General features: G+C 47.8%; 1 protein-coding gene across 5 annotated transcripts in view; it reads right to left on the reverse strand.

The window, feature by feature from the left end:
• KLHL3 (kelch like family member 3) overlaps positions 1-20593 on the reverse strand; it is a 115393-nt gene that overhangs the window by 47114 nt on the left and 47686 nt on the right. For all 5 annotated transcript variants that reach the window (XM_037060984.1, XM_037060975.1, XM_037061006.1 and 2 more), the window contains 2 exons: positions 13037-13199; positions 1668-1777 (listed from right to left, as the gene is read on the reverse strand). In XM_037060984.1, the coding sequence (XP_036916879.1) occupies positions 1668-1777; positions 13037-13199 (273 nt within the window). The remainder of the gene's footprint in view (positions 1-1667; positions 1778-13036; positions 13200-20593) is intronic.

Genomic DNA, 20593 nt, shown 5'->3' on the forward strand with positions numbered 1-20593 from the left:
TGGCAAGAAGAGAGCAAGCCTGCTCCACGGCCCAGAGCCTCTGCCCCGGCCAGAGGCATGCTTTCCCTGGAGGTGCAGTTTCCCACCAGTCACGGAGCAGAGGCCTCCCTGAGCCTACGGAAGAGTCCAGATTATTGTGCTGGTCGCCTTCGAGAGACCTCTCTGAAGCCTCAGGAAGCTCACAGCTCCAATGAACAACTGCTTTTCTTCTTGATCAAACTTCTGCAGGACAACAGGCAGGGCCTTGTGAATTTCACCCCATTCTTTGGACATATGCCTTTGGACTTGGTCTTATCGCCAATGTAAAAACTCTTTTCAAGGGCTTTTCCTTGAATATTGCCTCATGAAAGGACCTCAAGCTTTGACACTATGAGTGGACAAGGACAATTCAAGAAACAGGTATTGAGCATCTGTGCAGATATAGAGATAAATAAAATGTGATCCTACCATCAAGGAACTCACCGTTGACTTAAGGAGGAAAGAGCAGGTCAGAACTAACTGCAATAAAAAGCAGAACAAGGTGCCATCTTGGGACACAGAACAAAGGGACTAAATTCCAGATGCAAGATCAATAATAAACTCAGCTAACACTGACTGAACACCTACTAGGTACCAGATATGACACCAGGTGTTTTACAAACCTTATCCCCTTTAATTCCTACAACCACCTTATAGAACACGTTCCATTAATATCTTCACTTTATAAATGAGGAAACAGATAGAGAAGCACAGTACCTTACCCAAGGCCATACAACTAATTCGTAAATTAGTTGGGATGAGATGAGATACTGGAGATGAGATTTGGACACAGCTGGCTTATGTTATATTCAGTTCAAAAGGCTACATTTCCTGGAGTAAAGAAATTCTCCCTGGTAATAGCAGAATCTTGAACTGGCTTGGAATTCAACCAGGTAGAGATGGATGGGGAGAATTCTCCAATCAGAGGGTCACTGAGAGGGAAGGCCTGGCAGAAGGAAAGATGAACGGTCACAGGTCAGTGAGAGCAGTGGGCAGAAGTTGAGCTTCCAGTACAGAGGAAGTATATGGCCAACATGTTAGGGGACTGTGTGTCAAGAGCCCTGGGTTCTAGCCCTTGCACTGACTGACCATGTGACCTTCAGCAGTTCCTATCCCCGCTCTGGGCTTCAATTTCATCATCAGTAAGAATTCCAAAACCCTATTAGAACAGATGTTCCTGAAAGGTCTGCTCTGGCATAACTGTTCAGTGATATCCACAAGAAGCTACGTGGGGCAATAACTAAGACCAGGTGTCAGGGAGATCCCAGCTCTGCAGTGACCAGATCAGTGACCTTGGATGCTAACTAACTCCTCTGAGTCTCCCTGTTCTTCATCTGTAATTGGAGGGCAATGGCAACACCTGCTGCATGGGGCTACGGTGAGGGGCAAGTGAGCTGAAGAACACCAAGCACTCGGCGCAGGGCTTGGCAAACTATAAATGTTCTGTAAGTGAAAGCGGCTTCGTCGCCACCATTGTGGCCGCCATATTTCTTCTTTATAGGGTCCAGAAAGTTAGTGGTCAAGAATCAGAAGGCCTTTTTTTTTTAAATTTACAGAGATAAAAAAATAAACTCTCAGCGAAGGGCTCACTAAACCACATGACTACCTCACACACAAGGCTCCTCTTCCACCGAGGGGCCACATCATACCTTCTCTTCTGAGGAAACAGTCAGCTTGTCACTGGATATCAAGCTGCACACCTGGTCCAGACTTAGGCTAAGAAATTCTTCCCCCAGCATCACCTCTGGAAAGTGCTGCTCTGTTTCAAAAACAAAAAAGAGAGAGAGAAAGAGAGAAAGAGAGAAAGAAAGCAGAAGTTCAGAAAATGAAGTTATAAAACACTACTGCGCTTCCATAAACCAAGGCCATGACAATGGGTGGGATTCAGAGTGGAGTCTTCGGGGCTTTGGGGGGAGGTGGGAGGCAGGGGGTGAGACAGAGAGGCAGAGACAAAGACGGCAGTGAAGGCGTCCCCCTGTGTGATCCTTTGTCCTGAGCATCGACACCGATGAAAATGGGGCAGAGAGATACAAGGTTATATTTTTCCCATGCTCCTTGAAATTAATAACGGTGCTGCAGAAACGCTGCACTGGGACCTGCCTACTTAATTGAGCTCATTTCCCCTCAAAGCACAAGCTGGCAGAGTTTCAGACAGTGCCCCCTGCAGCTCAGCCAAACAAAAGTGGGTCAGAATCGCTGTGTGGCTGGAAGTCTCTGAGGTTCTGGTAGAAAGTCAATATTAGAGGGCTGGCAGGAGTCATACTTTCCTGTCCAAAGTCAAGTCTTAACCAAAGTCAAGTGCACCTCTGCCTCTGGTTCACAAAGAGGCCCAACTTGTGAGCATCTGTCCCAGGGTGGTGGTAGCAGAGCCGGCCCCACCACCACTGGGAACAGTCCACAACAGCCAGCCTGTGGAGGCCATTGAAGTGGAGGGAAATTTGGGAGCAGCTAGCACAAGACAAACCAACAGGCCTAAGGTCCACAACAAGGGAAATGTCAAGGACAACTCCTACCCTGACCCTCGCCCAGGCCACCACCCTGTATCACAGAGGCAGTGAAATGTCAGTGATAAAGCATGCATTTCCGGAAGAAGAAACCTAGATTCAAATCCTGGCCTTGCCATTTGCGAATTGTTTCCTTGAGCCAACGGCATTGCCTCCCTGAGCCTCACTATCCTCATCTGTGAAATGAGGATAAAACCACTTGTCTTGCTTCCCTCCCATGCTCTGGTGGGAAAAGGGACTGTGAATGTGTTTTGCAAGCTATGCCAAGGTGAATAGGCCTAAGAGCTGACAGTTTCTGGTGCAGCAGGTCCTGGAGATGACAGGGTCCTCTGTCATCTGGCCCAGCCCTTGCTCCTGTTTCAGTTCTCCCACAACCTGCACCATCGCCTTAAGGAATATCTGTGCCCCCTGCCCTCCAGGACTCCCCACTTCCTTCTTTGGCGGCCCCTTTCTGGCCAGTAGCTTCTGGAAGTCTACGCCTCCTGGCGTCCACTCAGGGCTGCCCCCACTTGGTCTGGCCAGCTCCTCAAGTGAGCTTCTGAGATCCCCCGCCCTTGGGAGACCGCCGAAATGCCATCTCTGCTGGAGCTGCATAATGAAAAGGGAAGTCAGAGCACACTAAGCCCTCTCTCACAATCATCAGCCTCTTAGAAACCAAACAAAGAAGATTTAAATCATTTCTTGCAAAAACCATTCTTAATTTCATGGTGAAGCAATTCAGACCCTGAGAATCCCCATATATCCTTCATCCAGAACCCCTAAATGTTAATATTTTATTCTCAAAAATCAGGTTATAAACAACCCTTTCCATCTTCCCCAAACAAAAAGCATTCCTCACTTGCTCCTCCACCAGCCTAATGATACCACTGAGCCCATGGTTAAAGCTCGTCCATCCCAAGGGTCAGGAATGTTTGCGTATAACAAAACATTTAAAGTCAGATCCTTCATGAAGGGAAACAACAGTCATAAAGTAAGAAGCTGGTCTTGCTTGTCTCAATGTCAACAGGAAAAAGCCTTACATTTAAAGCTTAGATTTTAGGTGAAACATGCAAAAGACCTTCCTGACTATGGGACTTTTTAAGATTAGATAGTATCATTTTTAAAGTGTTCATTCCTAAAGATTTTAAAATAAAAGCAAGTGAACAATCTTCTTTGGGAATCATTCTTGGCCTGGAGGCTGGGAAAGTAACAAGATTCTCCCAAATGCCCTTTCTGGCCCAAGAAGTCTTTGGACCAGAGTCCTACGTTTGTTGGCAACACCAGAGAAACAGAGAGGAGAAGCTGTCAGCTCACCAACACAAAGTGCAACACACACTTCCCTTCCTCCCTTCAGTCTGAAGAGACAGGGCCAAGCCCCCAGAGTCGGGGGACTAGAGTCCGTCCAGGCTCCGTGGACCAGCCACCGCTGGGCTCAGCAGGAGAGTCAGGTGAACCAGCACTAACACCCCTGCGGCCCAGGGCCACACCCAGCCTTCCTGCCTTTATCTTTGGTTGACCCAAAACCTGACATTGGAGGAAGGGAGAGTGAAGAGAACAGGAGATGAGAAAGTAACATTCTGGGTTGTGAAAAATTCTTCCTCAGAGCCCATAAAGCTGAAAGTAGATGGGTTGGATTTTGAAAAGGAAGAAAATGGAAGTGCAGCGACACACATTCCGGGTGGCTTGAAATTCTCAAAGACAAATCAAAGCAAAAAGTACTCAGCCTCCCACACCTTCCCATCTCTCCCCCTCTGGGACATGGCAGCATTTGAATCTAGGTCCCTTCCTTCTGAAGGGGACTGCTGCTCTGCCCATCTTGACTCTCCCACTGAAACCCCTACAGGAAGCAGTGTTTATGGGGTGGGGCATCAAGGGAATTAGTGAGCCCCAGTCTCCTCACTCAGAACTGGCAACGCAGAACCCTGGGAATTTGCAGGGCATGCCCATGAAGAGACAAAGAGAGGGGGCAAAGAAGAAAACTTCCCTTCCTCGCTTCAGTCTGAAGAGACAGGGCTAAGCCCCCAGAGTCGGGGGACTAGAGTTCTCTTTCTGTTAGCAACACTCAAGAAACAAGAAGACAGAAAAAACAAAACAGGAAAAGAATGCTGGGACCAACTCCATTTCCTGGGAAGCAAGGGTTCTCCAGAAGACCCGGTACTTAAGTCAGCCCTCTGCCCAGCGCTTCCCAGAAAGAGCCCACTCTGCTCCCAGAAGACATACCTCCCCAAGAAAGCCTCTCCCTCTAACACTCGTTGGTTGGTTGGTCGGTTGGTTGGTTTGGGGATTTTCTGTTGCTTCGCTGTGTTGTAACTATGGTGGGAGAATGCAGTGAGGAGCTGTGGCTGAGTCAGCTCCTCTGGGTTCAGTTCTGGCTCCACCCCTTACAGGCACTTTGTTCTGGGTTTTGTCTCCATAAAATGGGATCATACTACCCGACCTAGGTTGCAAGGTTGTTTTGAAGTTTGAAGACAATAACATTAGCCCATTCAAAGATCTTCCACAAACTTGTTAGAAATGAAGGACTACCTCATCCGTCCACGTCCCTCCTTACCACGCCCAGTTCTGTGGGCAGCACGGCTCTCTAACAAGGAGGCCTGTCCAGCGCACCAGAGACGTCCTGTGGGGCTGCAGGTCCTGTGGATGAGCCTGCAGACGTCAAAGGCCTGAGAAACACACTTCAATTCCACCGAGTTCAGAAAACCTCCTAGGGATATAAGTTATTTCATCTCTTAAGGCTGCAGTTTTCTCATCTATTAAATGGCGCTAATAATAATAACTGTCTCATAAAGGTGTGTGGGCATTAAATGAGCAAATAACATAACTCACATTTACTGAGACTGCTGCAAGTGCTCAATAACTGTTAGTATGTGATGTAGCAAATGCCGTTTCTTCAAAATTAAAAAAAGCAGAGCTGATGCCTACAAGCACCAATAGTTCCAACCCAGAGCCCACAGGGCCATGACTGGGAGAGGCACTCCGAATGCAAGTAACAGCATGGAAGCAGGAAAATTCAGAGCATGCCCAGAGAACAGCAATAGTTCAGTTTAGCTAGAGCCTAGCCAACGTCTTTACTCGTCTAACAAGTGTTTACTATACTCCCACTAAGTGCGGGGAACTGTGCCAGGCTCCAGGAGACACAGCAGAGAGACAGGCAAGATCTTGAGGCGTAGGTGGTATGTGCAGGGGGCTTAGTGTCTTCTACCCACGGGCACTCCCTTGAAGAAGAACTTTCCAGTAACAAACCCTTAACTTTTCTTGTCCTTTTGCTTCTTTCTCCTTAAAGAGAAGTGGAAATTGGGGAATGAGGAGGGATCAATTAAGAATTCTAGTTAAGAGTCCCAATTAACCAGCCTTTACAATAAGTAACAAACGCCGTTGAAGTTCCAAGTTTTAATTAACAAAACACAATGTGTCTGTTCCTGTCCATTCGGAGGAGAAATTATGGAGAAGCGGAGGGGCACCAGATAACTTCCAGTTCTTTCCCTACCAGGCAACACATCCATCTTTCCAATGTCAAAAGGATCACAAAACTTGGATGGTGCACTCCCATGAGAGGATCACCCTAGGGGCAAAATTGGGTCTCTTCGAAGAAGTGGGCCTGGAAAAAGTTGAGGGCTTTTCCCACTAGTAGCTCACATTGCGCTATGCATTTTATGCGTATTATGTCACTTCTCCCAAAAGCCCTGGAGAACTGAATATCACAATCACTATTTTACAGATGGAGAAAGGGAAGCTCAAAAAGTTACTAAGTTGTATGCTTATTACCGCAGAGCAGTAAGTGGCTGAGCCGGGTTTTGAAACCCAGGCTGCCTGATGACAATAGCAAGCATTCTGATGAGCATTTTAGTCCCCGTGACAGTAACAACTTGTCCTAGGCCAGCCACTTCGGGGAAACTCAATACAGACATCAGAGTTCACTGAGTCCCTCTTAGAGATACTTCAAGAGACAAAAAGAATGAATCTAATGATTTTTCTTTTAAAAAATTAGAATAGTGGTACTCTAAACATTTTGACACGTTAGTTCTAGGTTCAAATCTCAGCCTTTAACCCTGAATTGAGATATTTCCTTAATCTCCCTCTCTATGAGGTCAGATGAAGTGATATTGCTCTATATGTTCTCAAAGCCCCCAAAACAGGGAATAAAACTTATCCTAGCCCTCGCCAACCTGTTTTATCATCTGAGGCCGTTCTCTCACACTGGGACTGTAAGCCCCAGGGTGCAGGCTCTGTCCTGTTTGAACCTGAACGCTCAGTGTCCAGCACATCTGCCAACATTAAGCTCTAAGATGTTTACTGTGCTTCATCCCACTGTTCAGGACTGCCTGGGGCTCGGGCAACCTCCTAAAGTAACCCCAAGTCTATTTCCCCCTCCTGATGGGATGAAATGAACCTAAGCTTTTGCTCAGGTTCATTCAAACTACAAATCCAGAACAAGTGGAACTGAAAATCCACCTAGGACTTCCTTGACCTGCAGAAATGAAAGGAACCCCATTATTCCAGAGTCAGGGGCCCGGGGAACAGGTATGAGGGCTCTGAATTAAACCCCTGGTTGTACACCTCAGGAGAGACTGGCTGACACAGGGGAATGCACAAGGACAATCAAACCATTTTAGCAAGGTAAAAAATAAAACAGAACTGCCTTAAATCTCTCTCCTGCCCCCCGTTGCCCTGTTTCTGCATGGCAGAGGTAAGCTCCCTTGAATCAATATTTGGTTTGGGGGGTCCACAGCTCCCCTGCTCCGAGGAGAAGGCTCAGCTCCCACAGGGAGGTAACAGAGACCTACCCTGACCTCCTCCCACAGAAGTCGTGACCACCAGCCCTCGGACTCTAAATATCGCTACCCCCTCCTCCCCAGGGATGGCGAGATGCGCGCTCTCTTTCCATGTTCACTTAGTTCCAGAAATACATGCGGGGCCCCTCCTCCGTTCTCTGTAACGTGCACACACCCACGCAGAGAGCGCGCCAAGGGCTGTGTCAGAACTGCCTAGCTCTCGGTGTGGCTGATTCAGCGCCAGAGCTCCCTGTAGCCCCAAGGGTGGGAGGAAAAAAGGAAGCTTCCTAAAACCCCAACATTTGCCACCTCCAAGTTAGAAGCAGAACACCAGGGGGAGGCAGGAGAACGGCGCCCACCATGGAGAGAGGCCTCGTTGGCCTGGGCAGACGTGAAAAGAAGTAGAGGGCTCGGGAAAGGCTCCGGACTCGGGCAGCCTCCTCACGGACCTCGGCATCGCCACTTACAAACTCGGTGACCTCGGGCAAGTTACTACACGTTTCTGGAGTTTCGGTTTCTTCATCTATAAATTGAGAAAATAACAAGTACTTCTTACAGCCATGTGGCCAAAAGGAAGTGATGCCTATGAAGAGTAAGCACCTGTCCTGGGACCTAGCACGTGTCCAAAAACGGTGGAAACTCCTACCGTGACCATCATCATCATCGCTACTGTATGAGGCCAAGTTGAAGGCAGCAATTTCACACGACAACCCTCAGAGTCAGAGGTTTGTGTTTTTTAAATGATTGGTCAAAGTCTTTTGCTGCCCTTAGTTTAATCACTTCATTCCATGACCTGAAACGTCTCAATCAATCAAAAAAGGCCATTTCTCTCCACAAACACGTTAAATCGGATGGCTTTTCCATTCCATGGCTGGAGGGTTTCGGCTCAGCTTTGGCAGACTGATGTAAACAACATGTCCAAAGAATTTTAATTGCCATTTCGTTAATGGGGTCTCATTAACATCCCTCCCAACCAGCTCTGCTGATGGCCCAATGCATGGCTGTCCAATTACCAAAACACAAAGTCTCCATAAACCTACCATAGCCTGGGAGGTTAAAGATTAAGCTGTTCCCTGGAAACAATAATGAGGTATAAGAAACAGGCTGTACAAAATACCAGGGTCCCTTTCCCAGCTACTAGCTTCCCAGGAGGACTCTGATACCATCAGCCAGGGACAAGGATCTAAGTGGTCAGCCTCTAAATATGGGACCCACCTTCCTCCATCCCAGAATAACATACCACAGCAAAAGCCTGGGGGCATAACCTTCAGGGAAACGGGACCCAGAGGAAGCAGGAAGGGACTGCCACTCAAGAAAAGTCAGGGCTGCCCTAAACAGAAGACCAGACAGGTAAGCTGGGAGGGGGAGCTGGTGACGCAGCCTCCAGGAGCCTCTCTGCCTAGCGGTGCCCTCAGCAGGGAACGGAAGGCTTCTCAGAAGGCAAGAGCTGATTTTTAAAATGGTTACATGGTTTTGGAAAACAACTTGGCAATATCTACCAATAACTTTTTTTAATGCATACTCTCTTTGAGCTACTTTATGCTACTAAAATGGTATCCTACGGGGGCAATCTTACTGTTACTCACATACTAACAAGTGCACTTCAGAATATTATGTAGAAAGGTTCTTCCTCAACATTTTATATAAAAGGAAAAACAGATAACAGTAATGCCCATTAATCAGGGGCTGGGGTTAAATAAATTGCAGTTCATCCATATGATACAACAGATATAAAGAATAATATATAGGCATACACAGGGTCTGGAAAGAACTCCAAAATTTTAAGTCAATAAAAAATACGATGATTACAGAATGTTTCTATTCAGCTAAGCTAAAGAACATTATATACATTATATTCATTATAAAGGATACACTAGATAGTTCCCCTGTTCCCTCAGAAAGAAATACTTAGAGAAGATTGACTTGGCATTTATACCTTTATGAACTGTTTGAATTTTTGTATCATGGGTTTAAGTTGAATACATTCTCTAAAGTTTTAAAAGAACAGTAGAGCAATGCATCTGCTAACATGGAAGGATCATCAGAATATACTACTAATTTTTTTAAGCTGAAAAACATGCAATTGGGAAAACTATTCACCAAGGTGCTGCCCATGGTTTTCTCTGGGTAGGATTGTGTTGCTTTGCCTGCTTTTTCTGCCTGTCTGCTTTTTCTGTAATAATGACAGGGGATTTTGTATTAAGATAGCACTAACAATAGTCTAGCAACAATAATTATTACAGCAAAAGCAAGTTTGTCCTAGAGGAGAAAAAAAAAAAGAATCCAAAGGCAAAGCTGGGGGCCACGGACAAGTGAAGACAGAGGCCAGGGAGCCAGACACTAGGCAAGGTAGGAGAGCAGGGTATACCTGCCTGTGCATCTGGACACAGAGAGAGCAAAATCAGAAGCTCTAGAAACGATCTCCTCCCCCAAAGCGCATGCTGTCCACAGCAACAGCAGTGTGAGCCAAGGAGCGCCATCTCTCTACCAAGACCCAGACTGGAGGCTGTCTTACTATTGACAGGAGCCTGGCAGGGGGCTCCAGAGCACAGCCTTGAGTGGTGCCTACTCTGCAGGAGGCCCTCCTCCCTGTGCTGCCTGATCCCCACACCAGCCCCGAAACAGGGCAGGATGTATCACCCTCATCATAAAGAGGAGAAGACAGGCCTAGTGGTCACTCAGCTCCAGCGTTGGCTGACTCCTAGTTGTGATCTGGAGGGTCTCCTTGCACTTGGTTGGTGTGAAACACACCCTAATGTGAGTCATGGGGCCAGAGAAGCCTATAACCACAGGAGCCGACACTGTCCCTTTAATGTGCCCCTAGTGGGTGCCCACACCTCCACATTTACAAGTGGGACGAGGCAGCAGCTCTGGCTCAAGAAGCAGTGATGGCAGGAAGTGCCAGATTCCATCTCAAGTCAGGAAGTGCAAGACCAAAAACAAAGCAGGCCCACATCAGTGCGTGGATATAACCCCAACGGGGGGGAGAAGCAAAGATAATCATTTTATACTTCCCTCTCTAAACACTGTACAATTTACCTTCACACTGCTTCTTCTAATGTCTTTTCATCATGGCCTTATCAACCCCTGTACTCCTATGATTCCCCTGCTGCAGGCTGCAAAGAAAGCTGGGACCAGGAGATGATCGCAGGCTCCACAGAGGCCTGTACGACAGGGAAGAGGCTCTCAGCCTGAAGTTGCACTGACCAAGCCAGGGAAAAAAAGAAGGCTCACACATGCAGGGATGAGAAGACACCCACACCTCACCTCCCCACGCTGAGAGGACTAAACAGCCTGTGTCTAGCAGGGACAGCTGGTCGTCTGTCTACCCTGTCTGGTTGTTAGCATCTGACTAGGTGGCACAGGCTTCCAGGCTCACACTCCCATGGAAAGCGCCAACTCTAGCCACCAGCACTCCTCAATTACCGGTTCACAGGGCTGCCTTGGGTCCAAATCGGGCCTGGAAGCCACAGAGTGTAGTAGTGACAATCACTGTCTCTGGAGTCAGCACTGTCTGGGTTTGAATCCCGCCTCTGTCTTTACCAGCTGTGCGACACCAACAAATTACTTCACCTCTCTGTACCTTAGTTTCTTTAGCTGCTGCATGCATTAAATGACATGACATTCATAAAATGCTTCACATAGGGCGTGACCCAAAGTGAGGGCTCAGTAAATACTAGCTACGAACAATTCAGCATGAATTCCACAGACATACACGTGTGTGCACACACCCACAGTGCTGGCAGACCCCAATCACTGCAACAGCATCAGGACCAGGGAGCACCACCACAGTGATGTGCTCCCAATCGCATCCTCCTCGCTATCCTGCAGGTGGGTCTCACCCTCAGGCCATGACAGGGACTAAGGGAGAAAACACAGATTTTGAAAGTGGGGAAAAGCCAGGCCGGAAGCACCTGGGAGCCTCTGTTAAAGGTAGGGGCTCAGCACATTCCCAAGCCTCAGATGCTCATGTCAGCCAACTACACTGGGGAGGGATGTGTGCTGTGTGTACACACATCCACGCGCACACACTGTGTACACGGAGGGGGCTGGGGAGGGACCCAAGGAAGGGAGCCAGAGAATTCCTGGCATCTAAGCACTCTTCCTTTGTCACCGCTCCGGCAGATGTCCATGTGCGGACCTGCGCTTTAGCCAAGTTCTTGGCTGCTGCTAATGCAAAGCCTGAGCACATCCTTCAAGAAAGTGCCCTCTTCAAAGACTTGGCTGGAGAGTCCTCTCTAGAGAGAGAAAAACACTCTCTGAGAAAAAGCAGAAAAGTGGTAGGGAATATGCAGAGAATGGAGGGCACAGGAGCAACAGCAGAGTCAAGGTTCAGAGACAGGAAGAGGCCACAGAATTCAGAATTGGGCAGCTGGGAATGTCCTTCACAAAAGTCATCATCATCGAGATCATCTTAGCAACTGGCCCCACTCGTGTCGCAGAAACAGACTGTGGGGAGAAATGAGAGCCTACGTAGGTTCCTGGGGTCAGCTTGATTGGAGAACGAAAGGACGTCACAGTAAGTGATTGCTGCCTTGTGGGCCAAGGGCTAATGCAGCGCCGGGAGCTGGCAGGTGGGCGGCCAGCAGGCCCTCAGCGAGTTTCCAGATATGGGCTGTACAGGAGATGTGGACAGAATACAGATGGTGTTTGTTTAGGCAGGGGAAGAGCGAGAGGATTTATTGCAAGGGAAGGAGATGTCCACAGCTGAACCTATCAATTAAAACGACTAGACCCATTTTGTGGGCCATGCATGATCTTTGTCTTCGAGTTGAAATAAATATCAGTGAAGACTCCTTTCCATCTAAGTATGGTGGACGGAACATTCATGTTCATCTCTACTCCTTCCCAAGGCCCTAGTGAAATAACAGGATCTTAAAATAATAGGATGACAAATTCTAACAGGGAGAATGTCTCTAAGAAAAATAAAACAAAGCCAGCAGATTGTCTGACGTATTGAGAAGGACTGTTCAATTCTACCTAACAAAAATTAGTGGTAGTAACTCACCACGCAAAAGAAAAAGGCAATTACTACTGACTTTCTGATTTAAAACAAAAGTTTTCAGATATAAAACTATAATTATATTATAGAACAGCTCAGTTGTAGAAAAAATATTAGAGGAACAAAGAGAGGGGAAGGATGTATGTATGAGGGAAAGTCTATAAAATATAAAAGTTCAGTCTTACTCTCCTGTGAAAAGTCAACAGATAATATCTAAAACTAATTATTCCAAAAATAGTGGTGTAAACCTATCATCGATATTTGGATAAATGAAGATAAATAGATGGAACGGGTTTTAGGTGAATCAGAGCCTGCACTTTAATTCTTTTGGAGTTCCTTCAGTGAGTGGCTCTGGAGGGCACGACTGGGTGTGGAAAGGCAGAGCAGGAGACTCCCGCTTATCATGAGAAGCCATGCAGTGAGTGGTTAAAATCCTGCTCAAAGAATACTTTGATCAAAATAGAAATGGATTTCAAAACTAGGTCAGATTACTCTTCCCCCAGGAAGTTTTCTCAGATCTCCTTCCCCTTCTCTCATGAAAATTAATGTCTGTATCATCCATGTGATAATTAATCATATTACACTTGGCGATGAGTTGAACTCTTCTATCGCTGACCATCTTTCCACCTGTGTCTTAGCTCCCGACGATGTAACTGCTTAACAGAAGAGTGCCCGTCTCACAATCTTTGAGGAGCCCACGGCAGAACGGGTTATGAAATCCCCATGCCTGGAGGAGGTGCGGCAGCCCAGCCCCCCTTTACCTGCGTAAGCGTTGGCCTGCTGCAGAAGGTCAGTGCAGGTGTGCACATCTGCAAATGCGCGAATGCCCAGGCAATTGGTGGGATGCAACTGAGACTGAAGGAAGTCACAGCAGTTCTGCCGAACATCCATGAGCTGCAGCAAGCTGGCTGCTGGCAGCAGCACCTGGAGGAGAAGGTGACATCCTGAGACACTGGATCCCTCCAACAGAGCCTCATCCCCCTGAAGCACTGTTCTAATCACACCACTCCCATGTTCAAGGTCCCTGCACACTCTCCACTGCCTGCCCAAGTCAATCCAAACCTCCTGATCTGGCCCAAGGCTGACTTCCCACTACTCTCCACCTCACAGACTCTTAAGCACCAGCCTATTCTCTGTTTCCCTAGAGCCCACAGCAGTGCTTCCTGATTGCCAATGTCCATACGAATTCCCTGGGGACTCTGTTATCACAATGCTGATTTCAACTCAGTAAGTCTAGGGTGGGACCTGAGAGCCTGCATTTCTAACCAACACCCAGGTGAAGTTGCAACTGCTAGCTACTTCATAAACTGCACTTTGATTATCAGTGCCCTTATGAATTGAATGTTTGTGCCCCACCCCCCACCATTTGTATGTTGAAGTCCCAACCCCCAGTGTGACTATATTTGGAGACAGGGCCTGTGAAGAAGTAACAATAGTTAATGAGGTCGTCAGAGTGGGGCCCCAAGGTGCCTTACAAAAAGAAGAGACACCAGTGTTCGTCCTCTCTCTCTCTCTCTCCCCTCCTCTCTCTCATTCTCTCTCTCTCTTCCCCTCTCCCCCCCTCGATAATGTGAGGACACAAGAAGGAGATCTTTGGCAAGCCAAGAAAAGGGTCTCACGGGAAACTGAACCAGCTGGAAACTTGATCTTGGACTTCCAACTTTCCAAAACTGTGACACAGTAAATTCTGTTGTTTAAACCACCCAATCTGTGGTATTTTGTTCGGCATCCCAAACAGACTAAAATGGACTGATTCTTCTACTTGGCTACACATTAAAATCATCTAGAGAATTTTAAAAATACTGATGCCCGGGCCTCACCCACAAAGATTCTTACTGAAGAGGAATGGGGTGTGGCCTGGACAGTGGGATGTTTCTAAAGCTCCGTAGGTACTTCTAATGTACAGCCAAGTTTGAGAATCACTGCCCACAGCCATTGGCATACCGTCTTCGCACAGAGAAGTACTCACTGAACTGTTCCCTAGCTGGTTCACCACTTCATTACTGAATGCCTGTGGGCCAAGCACTGATCTAGACCTTCAGGTTCCATGGTAAGCACAACACACCAGAGCCCTGCTCTAATGGAGCTTATCGTCTTCTGGAACAAGAGTCACCCCCAAACCCTTCGGGACTTGGATAAACACACTTTACTCCCATCCAACAAATAAAGACAAGGTCTGTAGGTGCAATCCCAGAGAAAGGAGAGCCAAGTTTCCTTTTAAAAGGTCACAGGACACATGAGTATTTATATTATTTTCCGGAAGACAGAAGAATGTCCTGCTCAGGTGTGTTTGCCTGTGTTTTTCCTAAAAGCCAGGGAGGACTGGCTCCAGCAGGCCAGGGGGTGCTCAGGCTGCCAACCCCCGTCGGGCCCCCTAGGCCTCCCCTGCACTGCCGGGGAGAGACGGCCGGAGGCCGACTCGACCCCAGCTCTGCCTCCCCTAACCCCCATCCTGTGGAGCAGGCAAAAAGTGTGAGTGTGACCTTCAAAACATAAATTTAGAAAAAAATAAGTAAATAGTTTGGTCTGAGGCTGTTTAGCACAGGGTCCACAGCATCCATCTCACCCCAAACAACTGCCGTGCCCTGGGCCTTGCTCTGGGCTGCTCCCCTGGCTCTCAGAGTGTCTGGGCCAGCCAGATGCCAGCTGTTCCCATCCACGAGGGCATGCCCAGGCGGACAAGGCTACAGACGCATTTATTTTCTTCACTCAGGGCACTGCAAGTTTTTTTCCCCATTAATTTAAATTCTGGACCCTGACCATCTCCCAAAACAGTTCTGAGCATCAACTCTGGCTCACCTCACCAGCACCTGCCCAGGCCAAAAACTCTGCCACACTGCCCATTCTTGGGCCTAATCCCATCCCTGGGATAACCAGTCATCCAGGTTTGCTGAGGATCAAGGGATTTCCGAGGACAGAAGACTTTCAATGCTAACACTGGGACTGCGGGGCAGCCTTTCTCACCCTGCCCACACGCAGAACCAACTCGAGCCTCCACTCCCAGCGGGCCTACTCCCAAGTTAAATGCTTGCTCTCAGTAAGAAAAGCTCCTCTAACTACAAGCCTATTAAACTTCTCTTTCATGGTGGCCAAGTTCTGGAAAACCTGCTCCTTTTCACTTCCTTCTCCCTCTCTCTTCCACCCGCCTGTGTCTCCAGCAGGACAACAGTAAATTCGCATTGTGTCCTTGGTATTTCCCAAAGACACAAACCCTGATTCATTCCAGAAAAGGAGAAAGATTTTAAAAGATCACCTGCTCCTGAGTTTTAGATCATAAGTGAACACAGCCAGGCTCCAAATCTGACCACTTAAGTTCCACTCTCACCAGGCAGCCACTGTCCCTGCTAAACAGTCATAAACTGAGAAACTCAATTAAGCTGTGAGCTTGCTCAGCCTAGCCAAACAGATTCTGGGACCAGATTAGTCCCTGCCTGCGAGTTCAGGGGAGAACTATTAACAATTCTTGCCGAACACAACTGGGAACAGAAAGCTCTGTTCTAAACTCCCAAATGACCTCCAAGCCACCCCGCTGCCCACAGAAGCTACAAACCCTATAGTTAGGGCCACACAGGTTGGCCAGCCATCCAGGTTTGCTCAGACTTTGTCAGGTTTAGCACTAAAGTCCTATGTCCCAGGGTCAGTTCTCCACCCTAGAGAGAAGGAACTTCTAACCAGGGACCCTAAGCAGCCCTGGTGGAGAGGAGTAAACAAATTTGTCCAGCGTGCACCCTACTCGGTGGTGTGGCAAGCCCCAAAAGGGTCAGGCGTGGCCAGAGGCAGGAACAGGATGGCAGCCCTTGAACCCCTTGAACCCAACAGACAAGTATTTCTGGGAGGCCAGTCCGACCCAGGTTGTACTCCCAGCCAAACCAAGATGAGATCACGCCAGGGGCACACACCTTTCGCCCTTGCCCTCTCCTTCACCAAAAGGACAGCAGCACAATCTGGTGCTTAAATTCCCTAGCTCATGACAACCAGCCAATAAAATAAAATAATAAACATTTCCTGAACACATTCCTTAGGTTAGAACTTTCAGTTTTAAAACCTCCCTGGATAGAGCTACCCACATAGCTTCCAACTTCCCTACTGTTCACAAAACCCACTTAGTAGGCAAAAATTGTAAGGTTTTCCACCTTTCCATACCACCCTCCCCCCCATCCTGCTTGGGTCCTCTCCTGCCCAAAAGCGTTCCCAAGCTGACTTCCTAAAATAAATGGGGCTGGTGGTTTCTCTAATTGCTCCTTCCCTCTCTTTGATCTTACACTGCGATTAGCTATGAGTCAAAGGCCCTTTTCTTCCCACTATTTGCTTCATACAGGAAGGCGTGAAGGAAAGTAAAGGAAGTCAGAATGCTGAGGGGAGAGGTCTGGAGCCTGGGAGATCTACCACTTAAACTCTGACTCTCAGGGATGAACTGGGCCTCAGTCCAGTGAGGTTCTGGGGGCTACACACGAGCGCGGGCACAAATCCCCAGAGGCCGTGAAAGAAAAGAGAGCCTAGGTCCCTGAGGGGCTGTCCTCACCTCCCTCTCCCACATCAACCAGAGTCTCAGAGGACGCCCTCTTCTCTTATCTGGCCTCAAGCGGCAGCAGTAACAAAATTTCAAATAAAAGGCTAAGGCTGGGTAACTCTCAGCCTCGCAGCGAGACTGATGGAATCACTAGGGCAGCGCCTGTCCCTGGATGGAGGAGGCTGAGGCCAGAGAAGGGGCACTTGGCTGGAACCACGGCAGGGGTGGAGTCAAAGCTTTTAGCTTGCCTCCCTCCACCTCGGTATTAAGGTTCTGGGAAAGCAGGCCCTGGAATGACCCTCGTCAGAGAGGTTACCGGCTCCCCTCCAGTTTGAGAATGGCCTCACCTCCATTTCTCATACGCAGGCCCCGTTTTGTTTTTTCTCTTCCTCGGATAATATGAAAACACAGCAGAGGATATCCCGTCACAGAGTTTATTTCCTTTAGCAAAAACAAAAGGAAATGCCCTGCCTCAGAAAGCACCTCCTCCTGGAATTTCAGGGAGGCAGGGCCATGCACAAAGGGAGGGCACCCGCCAGAGGCCCGCGGCGCAGAAACAGGGCTGCCCGAGGCCTTTGCCCCACACACCGTGGGTCTGTCTCTGCCAGCGCCAGGCAGGAGGCCTGGCACAGAAACAGTGTGAAAGCAATAATCTGTTGAGAAAAAGAAGAAGAGGGAAGGGGAAGGGTGAGAGGGAGCGTGAGTTAGAGGAAGGAAAGAGGAGATGTGTATAGGTGAACAAGAGAGCTGGCAAAATAACACCGTGATTGAAAGCCTTGTTTGGATTTTGACTTCTCCGTGTACCAGCCGCCACGTGACTAACAGCAAATTACTTAACCTCTTTGTGTCTCTGTCTCAACAGTAAAATGAAGATAATAATGGTATCGCCTTAAAGACTTGTTATAACAATCAAATAAGATAATACATTTAAAGCAGTTAACACAGTGCTTGGTTCCTAGGGAGTGCTCAGCTAAATTGGTCTTTATTATTACTAATTATCAGCCGAAGTCAAGATTCTGATCATTCATTCAACAAGAAACCCAAGTTCACCACATCAATAGAGTGCAGCGAGTTGGAGAGAGCTGGGTTGAAATCCCAACTCTACCCCTACCTACCCACGTGACTGTGGGCGCTACCCATTGAACGCCTTTGCACGTCAGTTTCTTCAACTGTAAAAGAAGGATCACAGATGGCCGTTCCCTTGACGGTTGTAAGAATTAAGTGAAATAATGCATGTGAAGGGATCAACACATGCTTGGCTTACAGTGAGTATTAATGTGTTAGTTACAATGATCGTTACCTCCACCACAGAAGGTCAACGCAGTGCCTCCAAGGTCTGTGGGGCAGGAGGAGGTTAGGGCATAGCTCTCCTGGCCGGTTAACCACGCCCCAAACCTCTGCCCCTGGTCCCTAAGGCTTTCGGGAGAGCCCAGTGCCGCCGGCCATGCTCACCTTCTCAGGGAACCACACCTTCAAATACGGATGCCATATACAACTTGTGAGCAACTGCCTCAGAAGATACATAACAGAGAGGAAAAAAAAAGCCTTTTTTGTTTGTTTTTCCCCAAGGTCACCCCTGACCAAAGCACAATTTAAAGTGAGGAAGAAAAAGGAAAATTGTACGCCTCGATAATTCGGAACACCGCACAGTTCCCTGAAGGTTCCACACTCGCTTCCTAGTGGAGCCCCCGCACATGCCGGCCCCTCCCACCCATCACAGAGGGGATCAGAGCACGCCCATCAGGGCACACACACACCAGTGAGGACACAGGTGGGCAGAGGAAACAGGCCCGACCCCTCAGTTTTCCTTCAAGATCTGGCTCAAACAACACTTCTTCAGGGAGGTCTGCTCTGGCCACCCTCATCCTGGTGGTGAGGACCACTCCCTGCTTCCTGGGTACCTCCATGCTGTCCCCCAGAACACCATTGGGCACCCACGCTCAGCCATCTGTCCCCAGCTTCCGACCATGTGCTCCTTGGTGGAAGGGTTTCTATGCTCAAGTGCTCCCAGGGCCCATACAGTCTGCGGGCACAGGGTAGAACTAAGTGCCCTACCTGAAGTAATTCATTCAATTCTCACACCAACCCTATGCACTTAAGTGCTCCTACTATGCACAGATTACAGATGAAAACACTGAGGCACAGTGAGAAAACAGCAGAGTCATGATTTGAAGGCAGACAGTTTAACTCCTGACCACCCAGGAATATGGGTGCTATTTTGATTCCTGTTTTACAGATGAGAAACCTGATCCTGAAGGCAGGATGTCAGTGTGGACATCAGAGAGGTTCTCATAGGAGGGAAAAAAAACAAACCAGGAGCTGGCTGAGAGTCTTCTCCAGCCAGAGGTCACAAAGTCTCATGCCCCCACTTCACAGATGGGAAACTAACACCCCACAGTGGGAAAGGGCCAGAGTAAGAAGATGCTGCAAACGCACGGTGAAGCCGATACTCAGACCCAGTTCTCCATTCATTCTCAGTTCCCGCCTCATCTCTAGTCCCGTATGTCCTCTGAACCTGCACATCTTCACCCCCGCCCTGGGCTCCCATCCCTACAAAGTAATTTTTTAAAAAGCAAAGGTGAAGTCATTTCCCCCAAAGTCCTCTAATTAGTCTGTCTGCTGCTACCTCCCTTAGGATAACTGGTGTTACAGAGACCACTACTGGGCTAGACCAAAGCTGCAAACATAAACACCTAGACAAGTGAAACGGATGCAGAGTGAAACAGCTTTCATTGCTAGTTTGCAAACATTCTGTACTTTACCAAAAAACATTATTAAATAAATACATCATGAAAAGGGAGGGAAAAAGTTGGTTCCGATCATAACAATTCTATAACCTCCCCTGCAAGTATTGTTTTTGGGGGTTGCTTTTTATCTAATTTATTGGTGGTTTAAAACAACACACATTTATTTTCTTAAAGGTTTCTTAAGGCAGAAGTCCCAAACGGTCCTCACTAGGCTAAATCAAGGTGTCAGCAGGGCTGCTCCTTCTGAAAGCTCCAAAGGAGGATGCTTTCTTGCTTTTCAAGCTTCCAGAGGCCCCCCACATTCCTCGGCTTGTGCCTTCCCCCCATCTTCAAAGCCAGAAACATCTAGTTGAGTTCTTCTCTGATCACATCGCTCCGGTTCTTCTTATGCTGCCTCTCTGTTCCGCTTAAGGAGCCCTTGCTACTCCACTGGGCCCACCTAGATAATCCAAGGTGGTCTCCCCACAGCATGTTCTGCTGACCAGCAGCATTAATTCTATCTGCAGCATTAAATTCTCTTTGACATTTAACCTAACAGAGTCTGGGGATTCGGGCGTGGACATCTTTGGGGGCCCTTCTTCTGCCTACCATGCTGTATGATTAATTAGTTACTAATATACCCTAATGTAAGGGTTTCCAAAATTATTTACCCCTTGAACATTTTTAGGTTGACATCTAACTAGCATTTCTCACTAGAGTTGCAAAGAATGTAATTTTGTGCATTTTGTAAATCCCAATATTTATATCAAGTACCTACATAAGTTTAAGTATGATGATAATTTGATATGACCATCATCCATTTAAAAAAATTTTAGATATTTGTCCTATACTCATGTTATACTAAATTATTTGCACATACTAATCAAAAGCCATTCGGCTGTTTCAGTTCTGCTGCTAGGCCTGGGTGTAACCATCGCATTGCCCCCTCCATCCCGAACGGTAAAGACCAGAAACAAAATGGAATAGCTGTGCATTTTGCCGTGTATAAAATACACCTCGTTTTAATGAGGTGGGTGGTGCATTAGGCCAGATCACTGCACAATGCAAGAGTGTACCCAGCG

The sequence above is a fragment of the Sturnira hondurensis genome, unplaced genomic scaffold (genome assembly GCF_014824575.4).
Source record: "Sturnira hondurensis isolate 20B ecotype Veracruz unplaced genomic scaffold, ASM1482457v3 Scaffold0001120, whole genome shotgun sequence".
Lineage (NCBI taxonomy): Eukaryota > Metazoa > Chordata > Mammalia > Chiroptera > Phyllostomidae > Sturnira > Sturnira hondurensis.